Consider the following 12,483-nt stretch of genomic DNA (forward strand, 5'->3'; position numbering starts at 1 on the left):
CGCACCGGGAACCGTGGGTGGGTGGGACCGGCTGCCTCCTCCCTGCGGAGGCTGAGGGTTGTCGGGCTCCCTGGAGGAGCTGAGCCTCCTCGGGCCGCACCAGGGACCCGTGTTGAATTAAAAAGCAGCCTCGCTGGGCACCTTTAGCACACAGATATTTAATCCCATTTATTTTATTGGTGCAGCACACACCTCTCGCATCACTGCATTTCAGACCTAAAACACACAGTCCCATTACAAACATGAACTTTTCATCATGTTTGTTTAGACGGCTTTAGAACGTAAGTCCATCGAGAAACACCGAGGGCAGGGCAGCCCCGAGCAGGCTGGCGGGTCGCTCAGGGCTGGGCTCCGGCGCTCAGGAGCCCTCGGTGTCGGTGTTGTCGCTGCCGGTGGTGTTCTCCCAGTCCGCCTCGTGCTGTCGGTCCTTCGGCACCCTTCGCATCGCTCTTTTTCTGAAAACGAGACTAGACGTTTCATTTTTAGAAGATGTTTTCTGCAAACAAGTGGCATTTGAAGGCTTTGGGGAGCTCAGTGGGGAGGTTCTCTGCACTTAGTGTTAACTGACCGTGACAAGCTCGCTCACACACCCAAGATAAAGCTGTGACTGGGAGCAAGCATAGCATAAAGAATTGGTCTAAATTGATAAAGACATTCTTATATTTCTTGAATTGTGGTGTATTGTTGATGCTCAGTTGAAGAAGCCAAGAAATCCTACTCGAAGTCCTTTCTTTAATAAAAATAGTATTGTGAACAGTCAGAAGAGTTGTTTACAGTGCCATTAGGAGCACTTCTGTCTAATGCTGGAACTAAGGTTCCTGTTTTACAAGGTTTTAATTGGCCTGATGCCCCATAAAGGCTGTGGTCAGTGAAGACACCAGACATTTGGAGAACAGGCCTTCAAACAAGAGCATCTGGAGGTGACAGAGGACTGAAATCTCTGATAGTCACGGGAGCTGGGTCTTGAATGTCAGCAGTATATCAGATGGACAGTGAATGTCAGACAGATTTCACTCGCATGGAAGAAATTCATTAACCTAGCAATTCTTTGGAGCGCCCTCCACTCCCTGCTGTGGAACCACCTGCATGATCCAGGGCAAATGCAATCATTGCTATCTTGGCTACCTCTGGTGTGCTAAGACAGAAGTCCCGGCCAGCTCAGCTGGAAGCATGAGCCTATGAAGATAAGATCTGTAATGAATTTATGCCCTCCAAGAATCAAGTCTGGGGACAGGGGATGAACAGAAAAGAGGACATACAACAGGCTAATCAGTTAATTCACACGGGTATGACTAAATTAGTCCTGCTTACTAAAGTCCAGACCTTCGGTAACGCTCAAAGCAGTCCTTCATCCTCCTCCGCTCCTTTTCTGCCAGTTCCTCATTGGCTAAGCCACAGTCCTTGAACTGGAAAAAATCCAAGCAAATATGAACTGGATTCCTCTGAAGATCAGGTCAATGTTAGCACCAGGTAGTGCAAACCTGCTGGGCAGAGGTGGCTGGCACTGAGGCTGATGGACTACATCTGGCCTCTGCAGGGTAAAAGGCTGCAGACCACCCAAAATAAGCTTGGTAATTTCTCCTCTATGACTTCTTTGTGCGATCAATCATTTTACATTTAAATGAAAGAAAAAAAAAAAGGCAATCTATGCCTTCAGATGCCCAAGAATAGCTGTTCACTACCAAAAACCTCCTCCAGGAAAGCAGTCCCCTGTGTACAGCTAGCTTCCTGCATCTGCTTGGGCCTGCAGAATGAAGTACAGCATCTTCCTTTCTGGGCTGTCCACTATTGTGTGTGCAGGGAGGTAACATATCTGCTTCACATAGTCTTACCATGTTTTACTCTTTATTCTCTCCCATTTGTAAATTTGGGATTCTGTTTCCTGTACCAACAGTAATACTGCAGACAATTAAACTGGAAAACATCCATACCCAGAGATGAAGGCCAGAAAGTAACTAGAAGTTTCTAGGCACAAACTGAGAAATAACCTCAGCAAGTGTTCTGCTGTTCAGAGCTCACCCTTTTTGGAGGGTGAATTTTGCACAAAGTGCTCAGATTTTGGAAAAGCAGTAGCTGCTTACATGCTTCTCAACCTGGTAAATCCGTCATTAACAAGAACATTAAAGATCACAAACCCCAGCCACATTAAATAAGAGTCCACAAAGATTCTCTTACATGTGGTGACTTTGGAGGCAGACTGTTCTCTCGAGTGTTAAATTGCTGGTATTTTCCTTCAGGGCAATCTTCTAAGAGAAGGAAAAACCACAGCTTTAGTCATAGTTGCCATTGTGAAGTAACTTCTCCCTCCACCAGTTTGTCAAAGAGCGTAGCTGTAACGTAACAGCTGCCCAGCACCACACAGAGTCAACAGCAGAACTGAAACCAAGCCTCAAAACGTTCAGGATTCAGTCCTGTGATCAACGCACGAGTCGCTTCTCATTTTACTTGAGCCCTGAACCTCGCTTAGGATGATGGAATTCCCCATCAGGCTCAGAAAGAGACAGCAGCTTTCTAGTTTCCACTTATGCAGGAGCAAAACGAACCTTTGCTAAGCAACACCTCTGCTTAGCATCATTAAAAAAAAAAAGTCAACATGAAAAATCATGTTAATCATTATTTTACCCATAATATGTCCCTGTTCCCCAACAACTAAGGTGTGCCTACCAAGGCACTTCACATCGGACCGTATTTCAGTGAAACTCCATAGGTAGTGATCAGGTTTTGCGATACATGTTTTTGAACTGAGCAAGGTAGAATAATAAAAGGCTTTTTGTATCGGTGTTGGTTAGCTTTTGTGAAAAATCTCCCATCTCAATGAATAAAAAGATCATTTAGATCTTCCAGGAGATCAGAAAACCAGAAAATTTCTTCTACTGTGCTAGTTTTCTTCCTTTCTCAATATGTTTTGAAAAAGAATTTCAAGTTCTTGGGGGAGCCTATTAATTCCTTTCCACACTGCTGAATCATTTCCACTGAGGATGCTACAGAAACGGAACCAGCGACAGCGTTAACTATGTGGTTCTGCTTTTGTGAAAATAGCCTGCAACATAAAAGGGAAGAGGGGAGGGAAAAATCCCTAGAGAAAGCCACATGGTCCAGTGAAGTGGAAGGATGTTTGTTCTGTTCTCAGCTCTGCCAGAAATGCAAGAGGAGTGGGGGGGGTGGGGGCGGGAGGCACCCAGGAGCTATTTCTCAAAGGCACCATGTACCAGGTGATTTTTCCTGGATTAATTCAGCAGACAAACTACCTGGGAAAAAAAAAAAAAATTAAAAAAAAAAAAAGACTGAAGATCCTAGGCTAGTCTAATGATACCACTTTTCCCAGGTCATTCAGCTATATGAAAGTCCCTAGTAGTAAAGAGAGCCTGAGGAGCCTTTTCTCTCAAAAAAGCTTTACAAGCATTCACCATTCCCAGCATCTGGGGACACATTCTGCTTTTTACAGGTGAGAAAGGTGATGGTTTGGCAGAATGCTTGATTTACAGCTACCTATTCTGAGCCATCTCAAGGAGGTGTTACTCAGAGTGCCAAGCACACCCCGCTGAGAAGCATCTCTGACAAACTCAGTCCCCAGTCAGACTACTTGTTCTTCACTAAAAATAAAACCCAGGAATATCTTTTCCTGTCCCTTTGAAACACTGACCATCCTCTTAAAAATTCTACTCTACATTTTCCAAGAAAAACCTTACTTTTAGTCGGCTGTGCATCTTCATCTAGATGACCGTGAAGAGTAAGCTATGGGACAGAAACAAAGCAAGAAGATGAGAACGGTCCCTTACTCTGTCTCACACCGTAGCTAGGAACAGATGGAGGAATATAAGAAACAGGACGTACGCAGAACCGGCCTTTGCCTAGTGCACCTTGCTGTCAGCAAAACAGGAGACTTGAGCCAGAAGTTACAGATCTACTCATGGATTTATCCTCCATGAGTATATCCAGTTCCTTTGGCCTCGTTTATACTTTTGGTCTACAACATGACAATCACGTCCACACTGAAGTTACAAACTAAGTTACGAACTAAGTGAAAAGTCTTTACTATTGATGTCTCCAGGGTAAGACTTATTTTCCCCTGTTCTCCCACAAGAGAGACAATTAGAAGCAACTCAAAATAATTCAGTTCCCCAGGTTTGCTTAACTCAACAAATCTTGCTGACTAACACTATAACTGTGTCCTACACTTAGAAATCTCAGAACACAGGGAGATTCTGACACTGGTCTGTTTTGCTGCCTCACTGAAATGAGCCTGAGCCAAGGACTGAAAACTGCTACGACTTAGGAAACTGAGCACAAGTGAGGAATTTGAAACCATCCCAGAAGAAAGTAAAAGGTAAATGAGGCACCCTACTCACTTCCTGGGAATCTCTGGAGGAGGTATCGTCCAGGTCAGAAGTCTGAAATAAAACCAGCGAAAATTAATCAGGAAGCGGCAGGAAGGGAATATACAGGAGACTGAAAGCTCCAGAAAACAGAGAAGCATGGACTTCCTCCCACCTACACTCCTGAGGGAGCACTTGGAGAAAGTACACTAATTAAAAGCCTCTGTATATTTTATTTAGTTCCAGAAACCTTAGCACCCTTACACCCTGCTGTAAATTTCATCCAAATGGCTCATACATGGTCTCTATTTAGAGTGGCTGAGGATCCCAACCCATCACGCAGACGACAACCCCGCAGGCATACCGGTGTGGGTAGCTCCAGTTGCAATCTTTTCAGCTTGGCTTCAGTTGCCAGTAACTGGCTCTCCTTTTGGAAGAGCTGCAGTTGCATTTCATCACATCGCTCCCCCAGCTCCCGAATCTGCTTGCGGTAAGCGTCCCTCTCAACCAGGATCTTGGAGTACTGCGTATAGAACTGTTCTCGGGTCAGGAGGGCCTGGTGTGAGGGACAACATGTCGTGGCATGTCACACAACAGTACGTTCAGGGTTACAGTGTCTGCCCACTTCAGGCAGCGAAGCAGAGATTAGCAGCAGCTCTGAGAGGAATGTTTTATCACCTGGTCTCTTTCTGAAGCCACTTCCTCCATCTGCTGCAAGACAGCTTCAATTCGTTTTCTATACATCTGGGAGTCCTTCCTCAGAGATGTGCACTGTAGTTCAAGCATCTCTTTTTCCTCTGCATACTGTTGAGACAAGGTCAAAAACACTCTGCTGTGGGCAGAGTCTGAGCTGGACTCTCACCACTTCTGCTCTGTGCCACAGACTGCTATGGCCAGGCCTCCATGCAGTGTCAAAGCTAAGTCAGACTGTCCAGCTGGAGCAAGGCCAACCAGAAGGTTGGTCAGCATGACTAGGAGGACTGCTAACATGATGGATTTACATGTATCTGAGCTGTCAATCATGATAAAAGCTCCCATCACCCTCCAGGCTGAGGCAGAGACTGGTAATTATCATAGGCATTAACAGGTAACGGTTAAAGCCACAGACACAGAATGCTAAAATATTAGCGTGCCTTTTTTCAAACTATAACACAGACACTAGAGTAGGAGCAGCAAGGATTGCTGCTTAGCAGCTCCTCTGCTCCATAGGCAAGACATCGCAGGTACTTTATCTGCCAATTTGCGCTGCATCACGTACTTTGTCTTGGAGCACCTCAGCTCGCCGCAGCTCCTTGCGAAGGCTGTAAATGGTGTTCACCAGCTTCCGGCGTTCTTCTATTATCTGGCTACAGTCATTCTCCAGAGTCTCATTGGAGAGGCTCTTCTCCAAACTCTGCTCCCTGGCAGCCTGCTGGACAAAAAAAAAAAAAAAGAGAGATACAGCAACAATCTAACTTCATTTTAACTCTCTTCCCACAGTCCTACGTCCTCTGTTTGACTTGGGAGAACAAGGCCACAGCAGCCCCATTGCCGCCCTGGCTTCTACAAGTGATGACTTCTCAGGAGTCCATATCCAGCCACCCTCACCAACCTGGAGAGTGTTCTCCAGCTCCTGGTTCTTGGCCAAGAGCAACTCCTTCTCTTGCTGGATCTCCCACATCACCTCATGGCTTGGACGCTGCTCTATGGCGTGCTTTAGTTTCATCGTGTGCTTACGCTCCAGTTTGCAATCGTCCTCAGCCTTCATGAGACTGTGCTTCAAGTGATCAATCTACAAAAAGATTCAGACCTCATCAGTAACACAAACTCTGGCCTGCAAAAGCAGTAAAGCAGTTCTCACTCCATTCCCTAGACAAACATGGGCCAAATTTCTCCTCAGCTTTGTTTTCTTCAGGATGCTTGGTGCTCTGGGTACCAGAGTCCTGCCTGTGTGCTAAATGGATGCAACATGTTGCTCTTGTGAGAGGGCCCAGTCTCGAGTGAGGGGAAGATTGTTAATTCTTCACAGCATAACTTGTAATACACGGGCCCACTGGGCTGAGCTAGGGACCAAGCCATGCTAGAGAAGATGCACAATCTCATGCTGGACTAGTCCAGACCATTGTGGGCAAAGACAAATCTGGTGCACAGCACAGCCTTACAGGGATCAGGTAAGAAGGTGGAAGCTTTAGAAAAGCGTGACTGACCTCTAGGATCAGGTCTCGGTTCTTCATGAGGGCAGCGCTCTTCTCCTCGCTCTGTTTGGCATAGTTCATTGCCAGGCTGTAGTTCTCATCCTTGCACTTCCGCAGCTCCTTGCTCAGGCTGTCCCTCTCGTCCTTCATCTTCTGCGCCCGCTCTTGGTGCTTGCGGAGCAGGCTGTCCCTCACCCACATCTCTCTGATCGTGTCCTCTTTGGTGTGCAACCACATGGTGAGCTCCTGGACCTTCTGCCGCTCCTCCTGCACAGTGCTCTGCAGCTTCATGATCTCGTTCATCAGGAGCTGGCTCAGGCCAGATTCCCCAGCGGTGTCTGTTTGGTGGGCAGGTGTCAGCCACCGCTGTCGTGTCTGCTCCCCAGACACACACAGAGCACAGGTTCCCACCCCCTTCTCACTGCAGCTTGGGATCATCACATACCACGCACAAGCATGCAAACCCTGAAGACGTGTCACCAAACGATCCCTGCCGTTTCCCTCCTGCTCTGTGCCTTTCCACACCACAGTGTCACTGACAGAACAGGCAGAAGGAAAAATTGATCCTTCTGCTTCCTCCCCCACCCTCCCAGGTCTAGCTTGTGACACTGGATAGCAGGGCCATTCCTGCCAGAACCCTTCCAAAGTGCACAGGGAGCAAGCCAGGCAACACTCCCGGACTCTGCTCACCAAAGCTGGGGAAAAGGCAAAGCAGAGGTGAATCCCCCCTTTATTTGCACGGCAACACCAAATGAAGAGCTGTTTATCAGAACGCAAACTTTACCTATAATCATAGAGAAGACCCTGCTGGGCTCCTTGCCAGTTATTTTCTTATACAGTTGTGGATAATAAAGCTCAAGACTCTCTAGAAATGCCTCAAAGCCCTTGTGTCCCGTTCGCTGAAGAATGTCCAGAAGAACACCTGAAATAATAGCAATAGGATATTCTCTTCATTTATTTACCTATTTGTAATGAAACAAAAAATTGTTAAGTTTCCCCACACACAGATTAAAGTCTCTAGGATCAAATCCCCCAGCCAATTCCAAGCCAAGTACCCAGTAACTGTACAAAAGTATGGTAACAGTGAAGGAACAGTTAAAACTTAACCCTTGTGCCTCGCTTCTATTACAGTGGGTACAAAAAGTAGATCTCAGAAGAGCGTTTTACGTTACCCTGCTGATAATTACAGAAAAGATAAGTTAAAACAAAGCATCATGACAGTTTCTGGAGCTCAAGGCTCCACTTCCAAATACCAGAGGCAAATATGGGAAAAAAAGGGCCAGTGGTGTAAAAACACTGCACATAACTAGAGAGGCAGCAGGGACAAGCCTAAGAGAGACTGGACTAAAAAGACGACTTTGAGCTTAGTTCCCTCTTTTGTCTAGAAATACTCTGTGCTGCTTTTCTGTGTTCTGCAGTTTCCTCATCTGGAAAACAGGGAAGATTTTTTTTTTTTTTTTTTTTTTACCTCAGTAGTTTTTCAATAAGAGGTAATCCAATGCAGAAGATATACTAATAGCACAATGAATTCTGTCATTCTCCCTGGCTGGAAGGAGGCCAGGACTGTACAGAACAGTCACAAAGAATTTGCTTAATATGCTGCCAGCATTCCCTCTAACACCAGAAGACAGGAACGAGGGACAACACATGCTGAATTAGTCTTGGAAATCTCCCCCTGCAAAACTGTTAAACAAGGATAGCCTTGTTGGTCAAACCAGAGCAACTCCCTCCCTTATGCTCATCTAGAGATCCAGAACACCAAAAGGCCACACACCCTCTGTGCTCCCATTACCCTTACACAGCTTGGGAATGCATCGATAGAGCCATCTCCATTCCTCCTCTCCCCACAACGATGTGCTGGGGAAAGGGGCTGCACAGCACTGCCTGCAATGTTTGTGCCTAAAGACAGGCAGATGGAAACCTAGACACGATGTATTCCTTCAGGCCAGCGCTCCGTTCCAATCTGCTCCCAAGAGCCAAGAGAGCACGGGAGAATCTACAGAGCCAAAGGCTGCACTTCACCCACCTGCCTTCCGTTTGCGCATGACCAGGCTGGGGTCGTTAAGAACTTGTTCCTCATCGTCATGGCTGATTACTTTGCACTGGCGAAGATAGGGTGTTATACGGGAAGGATCTATCACAGAGATCAGCTTCACCCGGAAGTTCTCCAGGTTATTCCAACATGCCTCATCATTATCTTCTTCCAACATGTTGGTGAGTGAGAAGTATTTGTGAGCTGTATTGTCCTGTCTTGAAAAAACAAAAACCAAAACCAAAAAAGCAGACTCTAAGCCTCCTGTGGAGTAGTGGGGGTTGCTGAAACCAAGATTGTTAACAGGCTGAGAATGGCAAAGTGTCTTTCAGATACAGGAACACATCTCCCATGTGGTCTTTAACTCAGCACTTGCAAATCACCTGCAGAACATGGTGACACACTACAGTCATACCTGAAAGAACAGTGCAGTGCGAGACTGGAGATATAGCAGCTGTGAGGCTAGCACCAATGCCACTGACACACAGATGAAGGAGAGCTAGCGTGACATTCTGAGAAAACAGAACTCACCAGAGCTTGATGATCTCCCTCCAAACAGCTGAACATCTCACAGATCTCACCGCAAGAGGAGAACTATTTAGCAACAGGTCCGCTGGCGATAGGCAAGTCACCGAGAGCCCCATGAATGGGGGAAAATCCAGCTAACTCTAGATTCCCAACAGCGTATCCTAAGAAAGTGCCGTCAGGTCTCACTGACTTCACCATGGGTTCTCCAAATGCTCAGCGATGTTTAGAATTAAATATTTAATCCTGATAAACAACACAAAAAGGGTGGAACACAACACAGGATAAGCTGATGGCAAACTGCAACTTTCCAATTTGAAACTTCACTTCTTCAGAGGATGCGTAAACATCTTTAAAGCTCTCCTAATTATCTCTTGTCTGTGCTTTACCAATAGTTCATACTCTTTCTTCTCCATCTACCAGCATTTGAGAGATCCCTGTATTCTGTCTGACCACACTGTTGTTAAATCTAACACCCACAAGAAGCTCTGGAAAACCCCCAAAGGTGAGAGCTTTTGTATGATTACAGCTGAACCCAGTTAAGGCTGGTTTTCTGCTTTATCCATGTGCAAAGAGGGGGAACACACAGCTGTATACAAGTTTAACTGTCAGCACAGAGGTGCAAATCAAGCAAGAGGAAACCCTGAGGTCAGCTGCCTCTCACATCCACCTCACAGATTCCACCTGTGCAGCTTCAGCAATTTATGCTCACAACCACCACATGCATGACTAACAGACAGACGTAGCGAGGGGCCATGGAAGCATTCCCTTTGATGGAGAGCGCTTCTGTGTCTGTGTGTTTGGTGGGAGCTTGCTGCAGTGCTCCCACTCAGCTGTACTCTGAGGTTACTAGCCTCCCCACAAGAGCCTGCTATTAACCACGGGGTCAGAAAAACTACTGCTTCTCAGCCTGGAAGTGTGCAGGTGAACACATGCAGAAAACCCAACACTTCTATACCTAGGCTGCTTTGCCTTTCGAATAAGAAACTAGCAGGATTTTTATTTATTTATTTGCCCCTTTGTGCTCAGACTGTTCCATAATGAGTGCCTTCTGAAATCCTAGTCATTAATTACTATGCTTATATCCCATGTATGAGTTAACTGTAGTAGCCATTGTCATCTCCAGTGGCTCAGGAAGGCTGCCAGAAATCTTAGTATTCACATTTTTACTCATCTTGTTTGGGGGCAGAGAGGGTAGGAACAGAGTTCTGACCATCAGGAGCTGTACAGGGGCTGGGATTTCACACACAGCTTACTGCATCTCTCTCCAAGGTCATCTCAAACCTTCATTGTTTTTCTGCTCCAGCACAGAGAAAGACTCCAAACATCCTCAGTACACGCTTGTACACGCTACATTGTCCGTTAACGTTAACGAGCTGGACTGACACAGAACTAGTCATTACTTAGCATGGAGAAAAGACTCTGCTCTGCCTGACATCAAACCAATCCCAGCAGATTACAAGCAGAAGTGCATTCCCCTGTTGATAAACACCACACCCTTACCTCAGAGCTGTAAAATAAAAAAAATTATCCCTGTTAATATAAACCATTCTGCATTACATGGACCAACCTGAGCCTGTGCAGTCAAAAGCCTCCTTGTTTCCTCTCCTGGTCTAGCAACATTTGTCTGTCTTCTGTCTCTGAGAAAACTTGTCTTGGATGCAGCTTCCCTTTATATTCTATCTAGAGCAAAGATCATTCCAGGAGCAAAACTGGTTTGAGAAAAGGGGAAACTACTCAGCTATACTGTACATGGTGGGGGGGGGGGGGGGGGAGAAAAGAAAAAAAAAAAAAAAAAGGGAAGCCAGAATGGATGATGGGGGAGGAGAAAAATGCTAGTCGCATTGCCAGTCATCAGCATTACGTATGCAGTGGCTTTAGACTCTTTCTGGCTTTGTTTTCCAATCTGTACCACTGAAGTACCAGCCAGGGTCTAGAAAGATTCTTTGTGCAGTGGTCAGATAGACTCAAAAGAGTGAAGGGCACGAGCACAGGTCTGTCCAGCTGATTTCAGGGGACAAAACAAGCCACGGGCTTATAGGGAAGAGTCTCTTCAACTGGCCTTTCAGCTGTTCACGTAACATCTTTACACAGGAGAACTCTTGGTTTAGAGTTCAGCTGAAAAGGACGATTTCTATCATGATGCCACTGATTTTGAATGTCCTTAAGCTTCAAGTATAATTATGACAATTCAGTATTTTGAGGGAAAGGGAGTCAAGTCTTGGCAAAGCAAGGAACGAACATAACCCACGATTCCCAAATTACAGGCTGTGCTCTAACAGTAATTAAAGGAGCAGCCCAGCAAGCAGCATTGTGATGATGTTAAGCATCAACATCATCCCTTGGACTGCCTCCCTGCCTTCCCACAGCCCTAGAACTGTAGCTGCAACAAGAACTCACTAATACTCTGTTTTAAAAAAAGCCTCAAGAACACACACGCTCTGATTCCATGGCAGCATGACACATTTTCCCATTAGCTTCCCACTCTACTCTTTGTTCTGCTTTTTAAGTTTCTGGAGAGTTTCTTCATGCTATCATTAGGAGTAGGGCAGAGATACTCAGAGATTCTTTAAGCCTGTGCTTCTTGTTAGACATTGAATTAGCTTTACACTAAAAAAAAAAAAAAAAGATACAGTACCTCTATTAATGATGCCCTTGCTGAAGGAAATCAGAATGTCTGCTAAGTGACCAGTCTAGCCTCAGGAGTTTTTTTTCTATAGTAACAGATCAGTTTAATCTGAAAAAGAACAAAGATAGCTGCTTCTTACAGTTTTACAAAGTTTTTCCACAAGCAGTGAGATTACAAGGGCATCTGTCAAGCAGCATTTGCAAAGGACAGCAATCATTTAGAGCGCAGATCACATTTATGGCCAGTGCCTCACAGTGACAGCCCTGTGGTGAACAGCACACAGAACTGTACGGCAGAGCTTCTGCCACATCTGAATTTCTTGGAAAAATCTTATCTATACCGGCTTACAGAAACCAGGGTACACTGCAGGAGGAAAGCCATTTCAAAATGCTTCCTTTTGCTCCATGTCTTCACATCTAGTTACAGCAACACTGGTACCCACTCTCCCCCTGCGCCCAGCTCTGCCTAAATGGTGCTCAAGTAAGCGCTGGACCTCGCAGCGCTCTGAACTCACCACTACACCCTCAGGAAGCTTAGTCAGTGCAGCGCAATGAACCTTTCTGCAGCACTTTCCCACCAGATTTTACCAGCTTTGACTCAGCTAGCCTTGCACCTCTCTGAAAGACAGAAATTGCTGTTTTATGAATGAAGAAACAAGTTTTTGTTAAGCGATTTGCTAAATGTCTGTATGGGGCAGGCTGTGAAAGAATTAAGAAAGAATCCACGCCTAATTCAATCCTGCAGTCTTAGCCACATGCATATTCATTTTCCACATTCTCCCTGGTTTTCATGCAGCTTGCAAACTTC

The 12,483-nt window shown here is 45.8% G+C and overlaps 1 protein-coding gene across 9 annotated transcripts; it reads right to left on the reverse strand.

The window, feature by feature from the left end:
* Nucleotides 1–142: 142 nt before the first annotated feature.
* CARD9 (caspase recruitment domain family member 9) lies at nucleotides 143–12,428 on the reverse strand. Of its 9 annotated transcripts, none has more exons than XM_086763878.1 (13): nucleotides 11,686–12,428; nucleotides 8,517–8,740; nucleotides 7,275–7,412; nucleotides 6,503–6,828; nucleotides 5,908–6,087; nucleotides 5,575–5,724; nucleotides 4,995–5,120; nucleotides 4,681–4,872; nucleotides 4,350–4,391; nucleotides 3,690–3,735; nucleotides 2,176–2,246; nucleotides 1,312–1,406; nucleotides 143–467 (listed from the first exon to the last, which is right to left on the reverse strand). In XM_086763878.1, the coding sequence occupies exons 2-13, from the start codon at nucleotides 8,698–8,700 to the stop codon at nucleotides 359–361; spliced, it is 1,659 nt and encodes a 552-aa protein (XP_086620004.1). In that variant the 5' UTR covers nucleotides 8,701–8,740; nucleotides 11,686–12,428; the 3' UTR covers nucleotides 143–358. The 9 variants fall into 9 exon arrangements, 8 of the variants coding, with proteins under 8 accessions (XP_086620004.1, XP_010115976.2, XP_086620005.1 ...); XM_010117674.2 differs by having other exon boundaries at nucleotides 143–455; nucleotides 1,324–1,406; nucleotides 5,575–5,727; XM_086763879.1 differs by having other exon boundaries at nucleotides 1,324–1,406; nucleotides 5,575–5,727.
* Nucleotides 12,429–12,483: the final 55 nt, after the last annotated feature.

The sequence above is a fragment of the Chlamydotis macqueenii genome, chromosome 20, assembly GCF_036417535.1.
Source record: "Chlamydotis macqueenii isolate bChlMac1 chromosome 20, bChlMac1.mat, whole genome shotgun sequence".
Lineage (NCBI taxonomy): Eukaryota > Metazoa > Chordata > Aves > Otidiformes > Otididae > Chlamydotis > Chlamydotis macqueenii.